General features: G+C 38.6%; 1 protein-coding gene across 1 annotated transcript in view; it reads left to right on the forward strand.

Annotated features, from left to right (window-relative positions):
• Positions 1–206: 206 nt before the first annotated feature.
• LOC138349830 (UDP-N-acetylglucosamine--peptide N-acetylglucosaminyltransferase 110 kDa subunit-like) overlaps positions 207–19,557 on the forward strand; it is a gene marked incomplete at its 5' end in the record, with an annotated part of 29,839 nt that continues 10,488 nt past the window's right edge. The window contains 10 exon segments of the mRNA XM_069318805.1: positions 207–296; positions 3,089–3,194; positions 4,239–4,334; positions 6,378–6,553; positions 9,102–9,255; positions 11,560–11,811; positions 13,272–13,471; positions 15,972–16,143; positions 18,162–18,356; positions 19,174–19,365. Coding sequence (XP_069174906.1) covers positions 6,501–6,553; positions 9,102–9,255; positions 11,560–11,811; positions 13,272–13,471; positions 15,972–16,143; positions 18,162–18,356; positions 19,174–19,365 — 1,218 coding nt within the window.

Here is a 19,557-nt window from a genome sequence, read left to right on the forward strand (position 1 = left end):
GGATTTACAATTATTACTGCACTGCCAGTTTTAAATGTAACTCCATTCCTCTGAGTAGGACATTTATATTTATTACAATTAACAAGGGGTGTGTTCCTTGTGGACTGCCCTGTAATAATTTGTAAGCTTGAATCCAAATGCGTTATGAATACTGTTTTTATTGACATGTTTCGTGGTTTTCAAAATTCTAATTATTTTTTTTCCAGGGCTGTTGCAGCATACCTCAGAGCACTGAACCTTTCTCCAAATCATGCAGTGGTTCATGGAAATTTGGCTTGTGTATACTATGAGCAAGGGTTAGTAGTAGCACAACTTTAATGTTCTTTTGAATTGTTGGAAGGCAAGGTGGATTTACTATGTGTTTATTCTTTCTTATTTAAGAAGTTTATTTGAGTTTAGCATTGTAGTTAGTAATTATGGATATTTGTGGGTTATTATTATAATGATTTAAAAATCCTTTGAATATTTATTGTTTTTAAATGTTTTATATAGGTTTTATGGCTGTGGTGAGGCTACCACAATGTGGCATCAGTGCACAATTTCATTGTAGCATCAATCTTTATTTCCCTGTTCTATTATACTGGGCAGAAGGGGGGGGGGTGTTGACCATAGGGCTCGGGACCCAACCACCTATTGAAGGATAGGAAGGATAAGAAACTTAGATGATTGTCATGCCCTTCAAGAAGACCTGGACAAAATAAGTACATGGAGCGCCACTTGGCAATGGAATTTAATGTTAATAAATGCCATGTTATGGAATGTGGAATAGGAGAACATAGACCCCACACAACCTATATATTATGTGAGAAATCTTTAAAGAATTCTTATTTAGAAAGAGATCTAGGGGTGGTTCTAGATAGAAAACTATCACCTGAGGACCACAAAGAATATTGTGTGAGGAGCCTATGCCACACTTTCTAACTTCAGAATTGCTTTTAAATACATGGATGGCGATATACTAAAGAAATTGTTTACGACTTTTGTTAGGCCAAAGCTAGAATATGCAGCAGTTGTGTGGTGCCCATATCTTAAGAAGCACATCAACAAACTGGAAAAGGTGCAAAGACATGCTACTAAGTGGCTCCCAGAACTGAAGGGCAAGAGCTCCGAGGAGAGGTTAGAAGCATTAAATATGCCAAAACTAGAAGACAGAAGAAAGAGGTGATATGATCACTACATACAAAATAGTAACAGGAATTTATAAAATCGATAAGGAAGATTTCCTGAGACCTGGAACTTTAAGAACAAGAGGTCATAGATATAAACTAGCTAAACACAGATGCCGAAGAAATATAAGAAAATTCACTTTCGCAAACAGAGTGGTAGACGGTTGGAACAAGTTAGGGGAGAAGGTGGTGGAGGCAAAGACCATCAGTAGTTTCAAAGCGTTTTATGACAAAGAGTGCTGGGAAGATGGGACACCACGAGCGTAGCTCTCATCCTGTAACTACACTTAGGTAATTACATCCTACCTTTCTGGATGCCTGACCTGGTAGATGATATAGACTACTTCCAACTACATGGGGTGTCTATGGCCCATTGCTCCTAGTGCCTCTTTTGAGGGGACCAGCTACTGACTCTGGTTCCCAGTAGGCCTAGAACTCCTTCGATTGACTGTTGCCACAGTCTAATATATACACACCAGCCTGGTATAGCTCGGGGGAGCCTTAGGGCTCTCGCCCAGAAAATGACATTGCAGTACATACAACAATATAGTACAAAATGAGCCGTGGGGTGAAGTTAGTCTTCAGTATCATGCAGTGTGATGTAGAATACTGTCTTCATATCTGATTTATAAATAATATATAATACATTTGCTTAAACACCCATGATATGTTTTTTATCATGTGGCACTGAACAATAAACTGTCATTTGAATCCTGTATAGATGTAATACTTTCCAAGATATTATAAAAATAGTTAGGTGGGGGAATATACAATGTGATGTGTGCTAAGTGAGAGGACCACAAAGAGTGCTAGTTTCTAGTCGGCAGCCTTGTGCCTGTAATGTAATATATCCTGTAATGGAACCTTGCCATGTGTATTGTGGTTTATACCTAATACCTTTCATAGTAATATTCAACATTTCTCTATTAACATTCACTTTGAACCTGTATGTCCAGTCAATATATATGACTGTGCCAGACAGACGACAAGAACATTATCCAACACACGAACAAATCCACAAGGATTTGTTGAATCCTCGTCACAGCCCTTATGGATTTGTTCATTTGATGCATCACACTATTGTGATTTCTGTGTGTAAAGAAGTAAGGGCGAAGAGGTAGAATGGCCTATTGACATAGCTCGAGTGCATGGGGAGAATTGTGTAAAATCCTGGTTTGTGGCTGCTGGATCCAAGTAAATTCAGTAGAATTTCTGGTTGCAATTTTTTTACCATGTCGTAGCTCAGTCGATTAAGGCAGAGTCTGGGATGATCTCGGACGCAGGTTCGAATCCTCGTCACGGCCCTTGTGGATTTGTTCATTTGATGTATCACGCTATTGTGATTTGTGTGTGTCATCTAACACAGTGCAGAGGTAAAACCCGAATAAGATTTCAACCGAGATTTTACAGCATAGAAGGTTTTAAACACATTGGACATTATCTTACGGAAGGCAACATTACATTACAAGTCATGAATGCTCATCCAATGCCTAAGACAGAATTGAATAACTGTAGTGAGCCAACCAGAGGCTTACTAAGAGTTACTCATGTTCAGCAAGGGCTTGTACAGCAATATCCCTGCAAAAATAAAAATATAAAAGTGCTGACCAATAAGCTGATATTTAAATACAAGGTATTATGCATCATTGTCTGCACTTCATACTTTCTGCATCTATGTCCTGTGATAGCATAAAAGTATTAGAACAATCTAAAACCTTGTTTAAATTATACTACCTGGGAATTTTCCCTGTTGTGACTAACTCAATCGGGAACGATGTCCAGAGAAAAATAATTCATAATTATAAATTGGGATATATTTGACTTAAATTTAAAAGATTTAATTAAATGATTTAAAAAAAATTAAATGTATTAATGATTTTGTTTGCTGTTGTCACTAATGTTGTGTTTTAACTTTTATACAGACTTATTGACCTTGCAATTGACACATACCGGCGTGCAATTGAACTTCAGCCCAACTTCCCAGATGCATACTGCAATTTGGCAAATGCCCTCAAGGAGAAAGGACAGGTTTGTAAAAAGAATGCAGTTGATTTGTTTGTTTAGAATTCAGTGTTTGCATGTTATTTTAATTGTACTGTATTTCAGAATATGTAATGATGCATTGGTTTTTCTTTGCCATGTAAATTCATATTGCATCACTGATATTATGGCTGTGCTGCCTGCTGATTTTCTTCAAATTTTAACTATAACGTCGGCGCAGCACAGTGGTTAAGAAGCAGATGATCCTTAAAGGTATTATAGAACCACTGCAACATATAAATGTTAAATTTGTGTAAGATTTTCAGCTACATATCCTCAGAGTGGGGGGAGGTGACTGCGATCCAGCACCTGCAAATGACATTTGCCTCCCTTTGTTTATGTAAAATTTTTATGTATGTAAAGTAAAAAGTATAATCAATGTATGATGTTTTGTCGGGAAGTATAAATAACATACAAATATGCACAAGCCCTATTTAACAAGTGACGGCGTGTTGGATGCTACCTTCGATAACCATGATTTCTGGCCCATATAAATGTATCTGTGCCATCTCTTCCCAAATAACATGGAAGCTTGGAGATATATTCTATAAATTTACAATGTAAGTTTTAAATATAGATTCTGTAGAATCTATATAAAAACATCATGAGTTAAACAGTGTTGGCGTAGAAATTCCTGAAATGCCTGCATCACCATCCTTACCTACTCTTGCTAAGTCATCCTTTGACTGTAATTAAATTTTTGCCTATTACAAATATCAGGGTCACTATACAGTTAAGATTTGTTGATGTGTGCTCTAGAGAGTTTAGATTTTCACTTTGAATGGGCATGCCAAGAGAGATTGGAAGATGGCTTCATATTAGAAATATGACAAGAGTAGTTGGAAATTAGGATCTTTATAGTGGATGTAGACCTTTAGCCATATACTGAGTACGAATTTTGAAAGGGCCTTTTTGGTTTGCATATTGGGCATAAGTATTAAAGCATACAACCATGAGCTAGCTCAGTCTAAACTAGGCCTAGATGTAAAAAGTTTCGTCATTCATTCATGTGAGTATAATTTTTTTTTTTAGGTTAATGAAGCAGAGGAATGCTATAACACTGCCCTTCGTCTCTGCCCTACTCATGCGGATTCCCTTAATAACCTTGCCAATATCAAGAGGGAACAGGTAAGTTATTTACTTTTGTTATTACAAGAAATAAAATAAGCTGGTATTTAACACTTTCGCTGCCTGATGCCGCAATATGCGGCATAAGACTAAAACACGCAGTGTGTGTGATGACGCAAATGGTGTCATTCATTTAAGAATTTGTAAAAAATTCAACTTATTGTTCGAATAATATGGGACTTATTTTAACCCTTAACCACTTCACCGTGCACATGGTTTCTGCAAAAATGATTTGGTGCAATTGTCAAGGACATATTTTTGTTGTTTTTATAAATGTTCAAGTAAAGTTAATATCAAAATGTTTCCAAACTCAACTGTTTCCATTTTAAAACAGAGTAATGAAAACATTAAAAAAGGTTAGAAAAATAGCACCTCTCAGAGTGCCTAAAGGTGCTTTGGGCAGTGCAGTGGTTAAACTGCGTGTTCAAGTATTTAACACGCACCCCTTCCCTTAAACAGGGGAAGGGGTGGGTGGGGCGAATGAGCAGGCGCTAATTATGTAACATTTTCTATCATTTGTTCGCTTAGTTTGGGGGAGTTCTTTGGCTGTTTTCGAGTGTGAAAGTCTTGGAAGCAGTCGACTGTGGTTTGTTTTGACTAGTTTATTTTGAATGTCTTCCTTCATGGTGGCATAAATTAATAATTTTTATATTATATGTTATATTTTCTATATAAGAATATACTTTAAAGCCTACAGTTTAAAATATCATTTTGACCTTTTTGACGAGTTTATTTTCAAAAACACCGGAGCGGACTTTGTCCATGAGTTTTTCTATAACAATTTCTTAAACTATGTTTATATGAACTCTGAAAATATTTTTATAAAACTGAATTCTGATATATTTTTTAATTTCCTCTATAAGAAATCTTTAAGTCCAAATCGGGCCCTTTTGTTTCGACTCTCTCACATTAGAACTCTTTAAGAACTTTGCGGCGCCATTCTAAAAGTTCGTTCAAACTGGTGGGACACAGCAGCGCCTTTGCCTCCAATATCCCCATAAGAAACCTTTAAGAACTCTGCAGGGCCATTCCCTAAAAACCGATGGCGCCGCTAAGGTGTCAACCCTACTACTAACCTAAACCAGTGAACGCTGCGCCTGTTGGCACCTATATTCTTTGTTGCATCAGGGGAGGAGGGGAACACACAACCCAATGTTAAACTCTCACTCACAATGTTTATACTTAATAATAAGTATCAACTGGATTTGACAGCCTTTATGGGGCTGTACCTAAGTCATTAAATGCAGGGCTCTGGTATAGAACAACCTCCATTCAACGCACTATTTGGGATCAACCCCGTTGCTTTGCAGGGTTGAATTCGTTGCAGGTGACGACCTTCAGGAGGCGTTTGTGTCAGTCTTCTTTTGTTTTCTTGTAAACAATAAAAATGCATTGTCATATTATACACTGTACTTATATATTGCTACTCTACTAAAAATACTGTTTCAGTTTTTATTTACCTTATTGTTGTTATTGTTGTCCATCTTGAATTCTCATGGAGTTGTAAGTACTGTACAGGAAATGCGTACTGTGCTGTAATTTGAGACAGTTTATGAAAACTATTGTACACTAAAATTACTGCAAACCTTAATTTATTCTTAAAACTTTAACACTATGTACTTAAATTGAACACATGTTCTAACTGTACACTCCACACACACTATGTTCTTAGATGTTTGCATCAGGTTTGCTGGTGTTCGCTGCTGCTGTGTTGGCTTCAGCTGCTTCTGTGCTCGTGCTGGCTACGGCTGTGCTCGTGCTGGGTGGTGTGCACACGGATTAGACTCGTCCACTCGCTCTGGAGTTGTTGTGCTAATAACATGAATAATTTCTCAAATAGCAGATGTGTATCATATTACAGTATATTTTTTGGTTTTATTTAGTTTAGTTTAATTAGGATAATAAAGAGCTATTAGAACACTGGTTTTGGAACAACACGGTGCCGGAACACGGTCAAGATACCTAGTTCTTCTAGTGGTTTGAATGAGAAAACCAAGCAATGTTTGAAATAGATATATTGTAACCAGTTTGCTATTTTTGCAGGGCCACACTGAGGATGCTACGCGCCTCTACCTTAAGGCTCTGGAGGTGTTTCCAGAGTTTGCAGCAGCACACTCCAACCTGGCTTCCATTCTTCAGCAGCAGGGCAAACTTAATGAAGCCCTCATGCATTACAAGGAAGCCATTCGTATCCAGCCAACTTTTGCTGATGCTTACAGGCAAGTGTTAAGGCTTGTATTTACAGAGTCCATGAATAAGATTTTCCTCAATTCACTCTTATATATATATATTTTGTGATTTCACTCTGTCATTGGCCGTGGATTCTCAAACTGATCATCTCTGATAGGGTTGAATGTCCTTTTTTTCTAGAGCTTCTCATCTTGCCTACTGTTTACCTTGTGTTGATTGCAAGGACCAACGTCACCCAGCGTGGTCTTTGACAAGGCCTCCACTTAATGGTCTTGTCATCCAAGCTGTTAGACCCCACTGCTTAGTCTGATGTATGAATCATAGCTCACTTGATCATGTATCCTACCTACCTTGTGATTACCTTTTGTAGCTTCCGGATATCAACAGCCTGCAGCCCGGTCTCAGACCAGGCCTCCCGGTTGGTCGTCTGGTCAACCAGGTTGTTGGATGAAGCTGCTCGCAGCCTGGTCTCAACACCCCCTATGGAGATGATTATCAAATACGATAAAGACCTTGAAAGGTCGACTAGTTGTGTCCCTTATGTTTAGAGGAAGAGTGTTTAAAAGTCTTGGGCCTTGATAAGAATGGAATTCTCTCTTAGTGTACCTTTTGCACTTCTGCTTTTCAATGGGGTTATTTTGAACTTCTACCATGCCTCATAAGGATCCGGATTTGGAACCAGTCCCGCTGATATGTCCAAGTGTAAATTACTGTATTATGTATATCTCTTGCCTGCACTTAAGAGAATAATTGAGGAATCTTAAATGTTCCCAATAATTTAGGTACTGTAATTTATTTAATAGATTCAGATAGTAATTTTGAATGAGGCTGTTAAAGTGCAACAATATTCCACCCTAGAAAACACATGAAAATTCCCATTATTGGTTTTGCATCTCTTGTTTGATAGGATCTTGTTATCCAGCCTCTCATTTTTCATGCAGTTGTAATAGTTACTTATTGTGTTCTTTGAAAGTAAGATCTTCTGACATGATTATTCACAAATCTTTTATGTTGCCTTTATTTTCTAGACTGTGATTTGAATGCGTCTTGTGTATGGTTTCCATTGTGATATTTTCTCAAGCTGTCCCGATGTCTCGATAGAGCTTGGGACTTGGTTATCTAGCCAGACTGCTATTGATGAAAAAGTAATGGGGATTTTTGTCTTTGTTAGGCCTCATTTATTGTTATGCCTTGCAGATTTAAAATCTACTTTGGTAGTGAATAAAGATTTTGATTTAATTCCAACACCGAACATCTTTCTTCAACTTTTTTAATTAACGTGTGGCATTTGGCCTCTCATCTCACATCTTGTGCTTCAGATCCTCAAACTGCGCAACATGTCAATAGCTGTGGTGGATAACAGTAACGGAATTACGCACCACAGCTATTGGTGCGAGTGCCACGCAAGATTTAAAAGTTCCACGGCTACACGGGGTTCGCATCGGCTTCCTCAAGGCTCCTGTAAACTGACACCCTTTTCTGGGGAGAGCCCCTACGGCTCCCCGAGCTTACTAGGCTGATACGCTAATGTCAGACTTTGGCATCAGTCATGTGTATGGAGTTCTTATGGACCACGAGTCAGAACCTGGCCCCCCTCTAGAGGCAAGGGGGAATGTCTGCCATCGACCGGGTTAGGCACCCCAGAATGGTAGGTATCCCAAAACAAACCCCTATTCTGGTGAAAATTGCAACCAAAAGCCGAACGAGTGGACAGAACTTCCCAAACAAAAATGAGCAAACTAGTATGACGTCATCTGTCGTCGAGCCGTTGTCTGTTTCCTGTTGGAAGGCTGTTACACTTTTGGCTGTGCACAAGTCTGAGTTGAGCTTCAGCCTTGTGGCCTGTCTGCTTGTAAATATATGGGCTCAGTGGTTTTGACGAACCTCAAAGGTGTTAGTTTGCCCTGGGCTTGTGTGTGACCATTGTCGCTAGCTTCCTCTGCCTGGGGGTATTTTCTGCAGCTCCCCTTTGCCTCCTAATGAGTGATCCTTTTTGTTTTTTTCCATTGTGACATAACAGAAAGGAGCTACCATTATGAGCCTTCTTAGATAACCAGAATTGAATGCAATGAAATGCCTTTTTTGGGGGAGCTCCTTGGGACCCTCAATTTCTCATTCAATGGCATCAGTTTTCCATCTTTATGGCTATAAGACTGAGGGTTTAAGAATGTTAGATAGAGGAGGATGGTGCACAGTTTCCCGGTGGTGCACAGAAGAAACAAATATGAGAACCGTTTCTCCACAGCTTCGTTTATGAATCTCTGGGTTTCACCGACCCATTTTCTATGCTTTTTTTTTTTTAATCGCTCTTTGTATTTTTGGTTCACTCGCCTTTCCGGTGGCCTTTTCTTGTTTAGGGTGATCTTCAATTCTTTCCTGATTGCACCTCTTTAGAGTGGGCCAGGTTTTGGCCACTGGTACCCAGTAAACTTATACAGTATATGCTAATGTAAGACTTGTAAGAGCCATGTGTGAATTGAATTGGGTGGAACTTGCCAGGTAGCAAGAACAAAGGAGATACAAAGGACCCACCTATAAATTTTGTTGCACATAATATATTGATGTATTTCTTCACAGTAATATGGGCAACACACTTAAGGAAATGCAAGATATTCAAGGTGCTCTTCAGTGTTACACACGTGCCATCCAAATCAACCCGGCCTTCGCTGATGCTCATTCCAACTTGGCCTCCATCCACAAAGACTCTGGTAACATCCCAGAGGCTATACAAGTAAGCTGGAAAATTTATATATTTTACGTCTTTTAACCCCTGGGCTACGACCCCATTCTATTATAGCTGACATCCCCCCCCCCTTCCCTCCTCTGAATGCATAAGATTTATTTATTTATATATATATATATATATATATATATATATATATATATATATATATATATATATATATATATATATATATATATATATATATATATATATATATATATATATATATATATATATATATATATATAAATAAAATATATATATATATATATATATATATATATATATATATATATATATATATATATAATATTTTATTAGTTTTATAAAATTGTAATATCAATATAGCTATATGTTAAGTACTAATTGTAATTAAGGAGCAATAAATGTTATTTACATGCTTGTTCTCCTACACTCCCAAGGTTAGGTTAGGTTGTGGTTTTCTACACAGCTTTTTAGGTAAACTCTAATATTCACAATATTTTGGTGCAGTGCTGGTGATTAAGTGTGTTTATGTACTATGCCGATAGTCAGGATTGTACTTATTATATTTAGTATTAAAACGAACTGTCTATTCGGAGGATGGGCTGGTCTTTGCACCTTTTCCAGTTTGTTGATGTGCTTCTTGACACTATCGGTAACTTTGGACCGGACTTGCGTCCATTATTTTTCTCCCGAGTCCTGACCTTGGACCGGACTTTCATCCATTATTTTTCTCCCGAGTCCTGACCTTGGACCGGACTTGCGTCCATTATTTTTCTCCCGAGTCCTGACCTTGGACCGGACTTGCATCCACTACAAAAATATTTGTATAAAATTCATTTTTTTATCCAATCGACCTCGGGATAGTATCAAAATAAGCACCTTTAGAATGCACACAATTTGATACCAAAATGAAAGATGTAACATGAAACTTGATGTCCGAACACTTGTATGATTATAAATAGGTTTTTTGGTCAAAATTTTAAAATATTTGTTAAAATTCTATTTATTGTGCTAATAGGTTGAGACTAGTTTTAAAATGCGCGCCTTTACGTTGTGAACAATTTGATACCAAAATGAAAGATGTAACACAAAAATTTATGTCAGAACACTGGAAATATATAAATAATTTTGTGATGATTAGCTTCCAGAAATAAAATATTTGTTAAAATTCTAGTTATTGCTCTATTATTATGGGACTAGTTTTAAAATACGCGCCTTTTTATTGCGAACAATTTGATACCAAAATGAAAGACCTAATACGAAAATTGATGCTATTAAACTGAACGAGTATACACATTAGGTTGCAGTGTACAAATTGGTGCTCGTTTACGGGTAACTTTAGGCTTTTCTGCGGGGAGGCACTCCAAATTTTTGTACATTATATTCATACACATCTGTAGGGAATTTAATTGCGAACACAACGATACCAAAATAAGCGACGTAGCACAAGAATTAAGGTGAGAAAAACGGAACGAGTATGCACATTTTACTGATTTTGTAATTACCTAAGTGCGCTCACGGGTAACTTTTGCCGACTTTAGGCTTTGCTGTTGGGAGTCACACTAGGCTTTTGGACATTATATTTATACACCTGCAGGGAATTTAATTGTGAACATAATGATACCAAAACGAGTGACATAGCACGAGAATTAAGGTGAGAAGGCTGGAACGAGTATTGACATTTAGGTGTCACCGTGCGCTTACCCGCACACTCGCCCGCACGTCGGGTGCATGACCCGTAAGTTGACCGCGCACCTGTCCGGTGACCGATAGTGTTAAGATATGAGCACCATACAACCGCTGTATATTCCAGCTTTGGTCTAGCAAAAGTCGTGAACAATTTCTTCAGTATTTCTCCATCCATGTATTTAAAAGCAATTCTGAAGTTAGAAAATGTAGCATTGGCTCCTCGTACACTGTTCTTTATGTGGTCCTCAGGAGATAGTTTTCTATCTATAACCACCCCTAGATCTCTCTCTTTATCAAAAGTCTCTAAATGATTTTCCTCATAGGTTGTGTGGGGTCTATGTTCTCTTATTCCACAACATAGCATTTATGCACATTAAATTCCATTTGCCACGTGGTGCTCCATGTACTTATTTTGTCCGAGCAGCTAGTAGGCTGTCGAGTCCAATGTGTTATATGAGAGAGTATTGAGAAGGCACAACAAACATAGCTCTAATCTTGTAATTACACTTAGGTCATTGTACAGAAAGGTGCAATTTATTACTTCTTTAATAATACTTCTCTTTATTGTCTGCATTTTAAAGATAGGGAAGTCTCTAAATTATAATTCACTTTCTTGTTTTCGTTCTTTTCTTCTAGTCGTACCGGACAGCACTGAAACTGAAGCCAGACTTTCCAGATGCTTATTGTAATCTTGCCCATTGCCTACAAATTGTGTGTGATTGGACCGATTATGATGCTCGTATGAAGAAACTGGTTGCCATTGTTGGTGAGCAGTTGGAGCGCAACCGTCTTCCATCCGTTCATCCTCACCATTCAATGCTGTACCCATTGTCCCATGAATATCGAAAGGCTATTGCCAATAGGCATGCCAACCTCTGTATGGAAAAGGTAAACTAGTGATTTACTTTTTTTTTTGTAGTGATTGTAGATACTGTAGATTTTGTAGTGATTGTAGATACTGTATATTACTTTGATTGTCCTTGAGTGAGGATTTGGCTTGTCTCATTTAACGAGCAAGATGTGTAAAACGTGCACAATTTTTTCATGCGCTCTAATGTTGAAATCAGAAATATGATTGTTCCAAAATTTTCCACAGGTGAACAACTTTCTTACCTTATTATAACTATAATGTGATATTTTTAAAGTAATAACATTTCAACACCCTATAATAAAAATCTGTGCTTGTAAGGAGCCTGGTATTTGTAATTAACTAATGGTTTGTTTGGAGTGATGTCTCACCTCCTAGCTGTTTGTTGTTGGTTTGTTTAAATTTTTGACATTCTACTTATTTTTAAACTGTAGGTGCAGTTAATGTCCACTATTCTTTTCAGTGCATCCCACTTTGTCATACTTCTCTGCTTGCTTTGCATGTCCAGCCTTTCACACATGTCACACAGAAATCACAATAACGTGATGCATCAAATAAACAAATCCATAAGGGCCGTGACGAAGATTCGAACTTGCGTCTGAGAGCATCCCAGACGCTGCCTTAATCGACTGAGCTTTGACATGGTCTAAAGAGTTGAAACCGAAGTTCTATTGAACTTAGGATCCAGAGGCTGCAGGATCCAGTAAGTTCAGTAGAACTTCAGTTTCAACTCTCTTTGACCATGTCATCGCTCAGTCGATTAAGGTAGCGTCTGGGATGCTCTTGGACACAGGTTCGAATCCTCGTCACGGCCCTTGTGGATTTGTTCATTTCACCCACGTGTCCTACTTTTAAATATCTGAACTTTTCTCAATCTTTTTGTTCTTTACAATGTTGAATCTAGAGTACTCGAAAAACGTTTGGGCCACCCTGCTCGAGGCGGTGCATATTTATTCCATAAAAAGAATGATAGTTGTGTGGGGTGGAATATGGGAGAGAGAATTCAGTGCCGAGTACACGACGTCAGGGGGTTTCCCGACTTCCCGGAGACACACAACTGGGAGGCTCATTAAGCCCTGGGCATTCATAGCGAGTGGTTATGTTTGCACTTCTTGCTATGGCACCTCGCAGTCTGTTATCATAGTTAATAGTGGTGTTGTTGGTATTACATTGTTATGGCACCTACCAAAGAACTAAGCGAAGAAACCATTGCTCAGTTCATTGCTTGAAAGGAAGCAGGCCACCAAAATTCAGGTAATAAATTAATTGTTTGGTGCAGCCCGTTCAACTTGAGAAGTATTGATCGCATTTCCTAAGGGGAACAGTGATGACATGCCATCGCAGGAACATCGGTCTGCACGTCTTAGGAAGATGTCTTCAAGGTTCGTGAACATTATTAAATATTCATTAGAGAGTACCCTTCATGTCACGGAAAGATAGACCTTAATAAGGTTTATGACAATCATACATATTTCTACAGATTAATGTGCTACACAAGCAACCCTACAAGTATCCATCCGAGTTAACACCTGAAGGACGTGTTCGAGTGGGCTACGTATCGTCCGACTTTGGCAACCATCCCACCTCGCACCTTATGCAGAGCATCCCTGGCTTGCATGACAGGTCTCGGGTGGAGATATTCTGTTATGCTCTCAGTCCAGATGATAGCACAGCATTTAGGTAAGTTCAGATGATACCACAACATTTAGGTAATTATTTTTAAGTATTTTCGTGACACTTTTTACGGGGAGAATTTCCCAAAGGCCAACATTTTTACTGAGAGATTGCTATTGCAAGTCAGTTTAAAGCTTTAGATTTGTAAATAATGGTACAAAGAAGATCCCTGTGTGTGAGGGGGCGGGGTTTAGCAATGATAATTAAAAAAATGAGTAGACCTAGTTGCTCCAAATATTTTATCATTTATGCCCTGATGTAGTGTGTGTGTGTACTAGTCCTACTTGCAATGATACCGTGTAAAATTTTGCAATCTATTTATTTATTTTTTTTCATTTTTATGTTTAATGATATTGGAATTATACTATGCTATGAATATGTGTTTAACACTATCGCACTCTTCGAACGTCCCTGGCATCCGATTTTTTTTCTCTCGAATCCGAGCATCGGACTGTGCTGGCATCCAATAAAAAAATATTTGTATAAAATTCATTTATTATCTGATCGACTTCGGGATAATTTTAAAATGAGCGCATTTAGAGTGCGCACAATTTGATACCAAAATGAAAGATGCGACACAAAAATTTATGTCGGAACACTTGAAAGAGTATAAATATGTTTTTGGTCAAAATTTCAAAATATTTGTTAAAATTCTATTTGTGCAATTATTATGGGACTAGTTTTAAAATGCGCGCATTTAGATTGCGAACAATTTGATAGCAAAATGAAAGATGTAACACGAAAATTTATGTCAACATTTGAAAGATCTAAATTTTGTGATGATGAGCGTCCAAAATTAAAATTTGTTAAAATTCCAGTTATAGATCTATTATTATAGGACTTGTTTTAAAATACGCACCTTTATATTGTGACCAATTTGATACCAAAATGAAAGACGTAACACAAAAATTGATGTTGAACTGAAACTTAACAAGTATATACATTTGGCTGTGGTGTGTAAATTGGTACTCGTTCACGGGGTAACTTTAGCCTTTGCTGCGGGGTGTTACGCCGGGATTTTGAGCATTTTATATATATATTTTATATGCATACTCCAGGATTGGTCTTATGTGTGTGGTATACAAGGTTATGAAGGATTCTTTACACAGGTTCCTGAAGGCAGTTCTGATGGTAGCCAGGCTTGCATATCTGCTGATGTTATTCTTTTGATGTGGGCTTCAGGAGACAAGTTTGGCGTGATATCAACTCTTAGATCTTTCTCTCTGTCCTTTTCATGAAGGGCTTTATCTGCCATTCGGTATCCTGTATCTGGCCTCCTATTTCCACCGCCTAGTTTCAATACCTTACATTTACTTGGGTTGAATTTTAGTAGCCATTTGTTGGCCCATTCATTCAGTTTGTCTAGGTCATCTTGTAGCCTCATACTATCTTCCTCTGTCTTAATCCTCCTCTTAATTGTTGTATCATCAGCAAACAATGAGAGGGACAAGTCTATTCACTCTGGGAGATCATTTACATATATCAGAAACAGTATAGGTCAAAGGACTGATCCCTGCGGGACTCGACTGGTGACATCTCGCCAATCTCATACTTCACCCCTCGCAGTGACTCACTGTCTTCTGTTGCTTAATTACTCCCTTATCTAGTGGAGTACCTTCATTTTCACTCACGCCTGCATCTCCAGCTTGTGCCACTAGTTTTTTATGTGGTACTGTGTCAAAGGTTTTCTGGCAATCCAAAAATATGTAGTCTGCCCACCCCTCTCTTGCCTGATTTTTGTTCCCTGGTCATAGAATTAAATTAATCCTGTGAGGCATGACCTGCCATCCCTGAACCCATGTTGATGTTGTGTTACAAAGTTCTTTTGCTCCAGATGGTCCACTAGCTTTTTCCACAAAGTAGTCTCCATCAACTTTCATGGTATGCAAGTGTGTGTTGTCGCAAGTCTAGGGCCCTGGTAGCATTATTTGATGACTGTGGTACCATACAGAGTCACTGCATCAGGGAGCTACTGAGGATATCTTAAAAATAGTTTTCGTTGTGGTATATTCATTGCTACATTTTAGTAAAATGTAAATTTTGATAAGTAAAAAATCAGAACTGGCCCTGCTAATTAGATTTTATAATTGGCAAGTTTGACCCAAGAAAAGCATAAGAATGTTTGCATGTATGTACATGTATGTATGTGTACTGTATGTGCATGAATGTTTGTATCAACAATTACATTTTCAAAACTTCCTGCAGCCCCTCAGAGGGAGGGCGTGTGCCTTGGATGCAGCAGGCATTTCCTCTCTCGATGACAGCACTGAGGCCCTGGTATATATATACATGATCATTTAGTTGTGTGGTTCATGAGTTTGTTTGTACACCAAACAGGTTGAATACTCTAGCCCAGTACATTTCATGAAATTGTCGATGAACAAATGTGTAATTGGAGTAAGGAGTCTACTGTCGTCTCAATTGCTGTTTAGCGCTTTTCTTAGTTTTATTATTAAACATGATCCCCAGGAATTAGAAATTTTAATAAATTTATTTCTTTTTCTAGGAATAAAATAAATAGAGAAGCTGAACATTTTATCGATCTCTCGCAAATTCCTTGCAATGGCAAAGCTGCTGATCGCATAAATCAAGATGGAATACACATTCTTGTGAACATGAATGGTTACACAAAAGGAGCTCGGAATGAAATCTTTGCCCTTCGTCCTGCACCAATCCAGGTGAGTAGAAGGTCTTGGTTTAGTGAATTATCAGTAAGAAAATACAGACAATAAAGATATTGAAAATAATCCATGGATTTTATTGTGCACGTGCGTGCAGTCACACAGTTGTCTTATAGAGGAAGGCCAAGTCACAGAATTGAAGGATAATTCATCTTATCTTATTTAGGTGGTAGTAAGGGTGCGAGATCAGCAAGTGGAGTCCCTGCTATTTTAACACTTGCCCGATCTCGTGACACTTAATGTGTCGCCAGTACCCTATCTCGTGACACTTTGTGTTGCCAATTTTTCTTGTGACATTATTTGAGTCCATCAATAAAATATTTGTATAAAATTAATTTTTTTTCCGATCGACTTTGGGATAACTTCAAAATGAGCGCTTTTAAATTCCACTCAATTTGATACCAAATGAAAGATGTAACATGAAAATTTATGTCAGAACCCTGGAAAGATATAAATATTTTTGTGATTATGAGCGTCCAAATTTAAAAAATATTTAAAATTCCAGTTATTGCTCTATTATTATGAGACTAGTTTTAAAATATGCGCCTTTATATTGCGAACAATTTGATACCAAAATGAAAGACGTTAGACGAATATTGATGTTATCAAACTGAACGAGTATACACATTAGGCCGCTGTGTGCAAATTGGTGCTCATTCACGGGAAACTTTAGGCTTTGCTGTGGGGAGTCACGCCAGGCTTTTTGTACATTATATGCATATACACCTGTAGGGATTTCTATTGTGAACACAATGATACCAAAACGAACGATGTAGCACGAGAATTAAGTTGAGAAAACTGAAACGAGTATACACATTTCGATGTCGCCGAACGCTCTCCCGCACGCTGCGAGCATGACCTCTAAGTTTGCAGCGTGCATGCCAGGTCGAGGTGGAGTTACCTCACCTAATTGGACTCGCCTAATTGTGCTTGCGGGGGTTGAGCTCTGGCTCTTGGTCCCACCTCTCCACTGGCAGTCAGCTGATGTACAGATTCCTGAGCCTACTGGGCTCTATTATATATACATTTGAAACTGTGTATGGAGTCAGCCTCCACCACATCACAGCCTAGTGCAGTGATGTGGAGGCTGTACCTGTACCTCTTCCCACGGTCCAGCTGTTGCTTCGGGGTCTGGCTCAGTTGGAGTCCTTCCCAAAGAGAGTAGTCCTCGTGGCCCCTTGGTGGCCGGCCCAGCTTTGTTTTCAGACGCTGCTTGATCGGTGTCCGAACCCGGGTTTTTCCAGCAGCTCCGCCTCTTTCAGCAGGTTGGACCAGTCCGGTACGTGGCTGGTTCGGCCTTCTCCTCGGCTCTTCGCGTCTGATCTTTGATGAGGGTGTATCACCATCTCTATGGTGATCAGGTGGCTTCATTGCGAGCTTCGTCTCGGCGACAGTATGAAGTTTCCTGGCGTTTCTTTTCACCATTTTCTTTTTTTTCGTAGGTTGTCTTCTCTTTTGCATCGGGTTTCTTGTCCTTTCTTGGTTTTTCGGGACCGTTCTTTGATGCTTCTTACTTTCACCACGTATTATGCGGCGCTGGCGGAGCCGCTCCAGCTTGTGTTATGGGTGGCTGTAACATCTGCCCCGTTTCGTACACTTTCTCGGGCTTTGTTTCACCTTCAGCCTGCTCATGTGCTGCCTGAACTGTCCTCGTCCTTGGTCAGGGTGCTCTCTTATCATTCCTCTCCTCAGTTTGTGGTAGCCCCTTTGGTTCAAGATGGTTTTTAAAGGTCCTATTTTGTTTGCGTTGGCCTCTGGGGGGAGGGGGTGTTTCCTGGACCATTGCTTCCTGCAACCTCTCTGAACGGGCTAGGTTCTGGCTCATGGTCCCTGGTAGGTCTGAACTCCATAGCTAATGTCCCGGTTTAATATAACATACTTTAGCTCGATAAGCTCCAGGGAGCCGTAGGGGCTCACCCTGAAAATTGCGTTTCATTACTTTCAACGCTAGATTTTCCCTACATTATATTATATTACTTCTGGTAATATTTAGATAATATTTTTTGTTTTCCCAGGTGATGTGGTTGGGGTACCCAGGCACAAGTGGAGCTCCATTCATGGACTACCTTATCACCGATCGTATTACGTCTCCTCTAAGAGTGGCATCACAGTACAGTGAGAAGCTTGCATATATGCCTGATACCTTCTTTGTTGGTGATCACAAAAACATGTTCCCTCATCTTTCAGAACGGGTTCTTCTTGACTCTATTGTAAGTTTCTCGTTGCATATTTGTAATTTGTATTTATTTGATAAGCTTATGATGTTCATTTCTTTAATATGTGATAAATTTACTAAATAATGTAGCTAATTATGCACCTCGTAGTGATGCCATGTTGTTTTCAGAAGATTCTATTGTATTTCGATCATTTTTGTATTATTTGTAGAGAATGCCTTCACATGTATATATCATCTTTAAACATTTTATCACTAAAGTATGTTTGTGATGCAAGGGAATTTCCTCGTTTATGCAGCATGCTTATCTTAGAACTATTTTAAGATGCACAGCTGACGACACATAGGGAGTCTTCATTATAGATTCTGCCCCTTCCCCAGTTTTAAGCTTTTCAGGCAGGTGTTACTTTATAGGCTAGGTTTGTCCAAGACTTTATAGGCTAGGTTTGTCCATGTTAGGCATTTGTGGCATATCTATCAGCTGATTGCCCTGGAGTTGGCCCCTCTTGTCTTTAGGGACCCAGAATTGAAGGTCTTGGTGACCTCCACCTGGAATCTGTTTGCCTCCTTTTCATTTATTTTCACCTTGTTATTTCATTTTTTTACATTTCATAGTATATCAATCTTGTTACTTGCTTCCTTTTGCTGGTGCTACTGTAAAAGATGATATAACTGGACTGGTTTTTGCAATTGAACCACACAAATGCACCACCCCCTGACTTAGAAATAGTTTCCTTTTATAAATCACCCTAAATAATGCAAGTTTAATAATGTCATTCTTTTGTTTCATCACTTTGATTGCAATAAAACTCAGTTTTGTTAAGCGTGTATAAACTCTTATTTATTCTTTGCAGGACAACCCTAAATTATTAAACAAGGATTGCATCAAGGACAATATAGCATTAATAAACACCACCGACCTCAACACTGTAATTGAAAATGCCGAGGTGCTCACCGTCAAAGAGGTGGTGAAACCTGCTACCACCAAAGATTCTGTTGAAGTAGCAGTTACAGTCGCTCAACTTCCTACAACTGCACCTATTGAGGTTCGTGCTTTACAACACATGTGGGTTGTAGCATGTGATCTACACGTTGCTTAAATTATATATATCATCTTTGCCTTTCACCTTAGGTCCTGGAAAATATATGGCTGTGAAAGTAAATGCATGTAAGGTTGAACAATATTAACCAATTAAATATTACAAATTTAGTTAATTTGCATTAGGATGCAGTTACTA

This window comes from Procambarus clarkii, chromosome 91, assembly GCF_040958095.1.
Source record: "Procambarus clarkii isolate CNS0578487 chromosome 91, FALCON_Pclarkii_2.0, whole genome shotgun sequence".
NCBI lineage: Eukaryota > Metazoa > Arthropoda > Malacostraca > Decapoda > Cambaridae > Procambarus > Procambarus clarkii.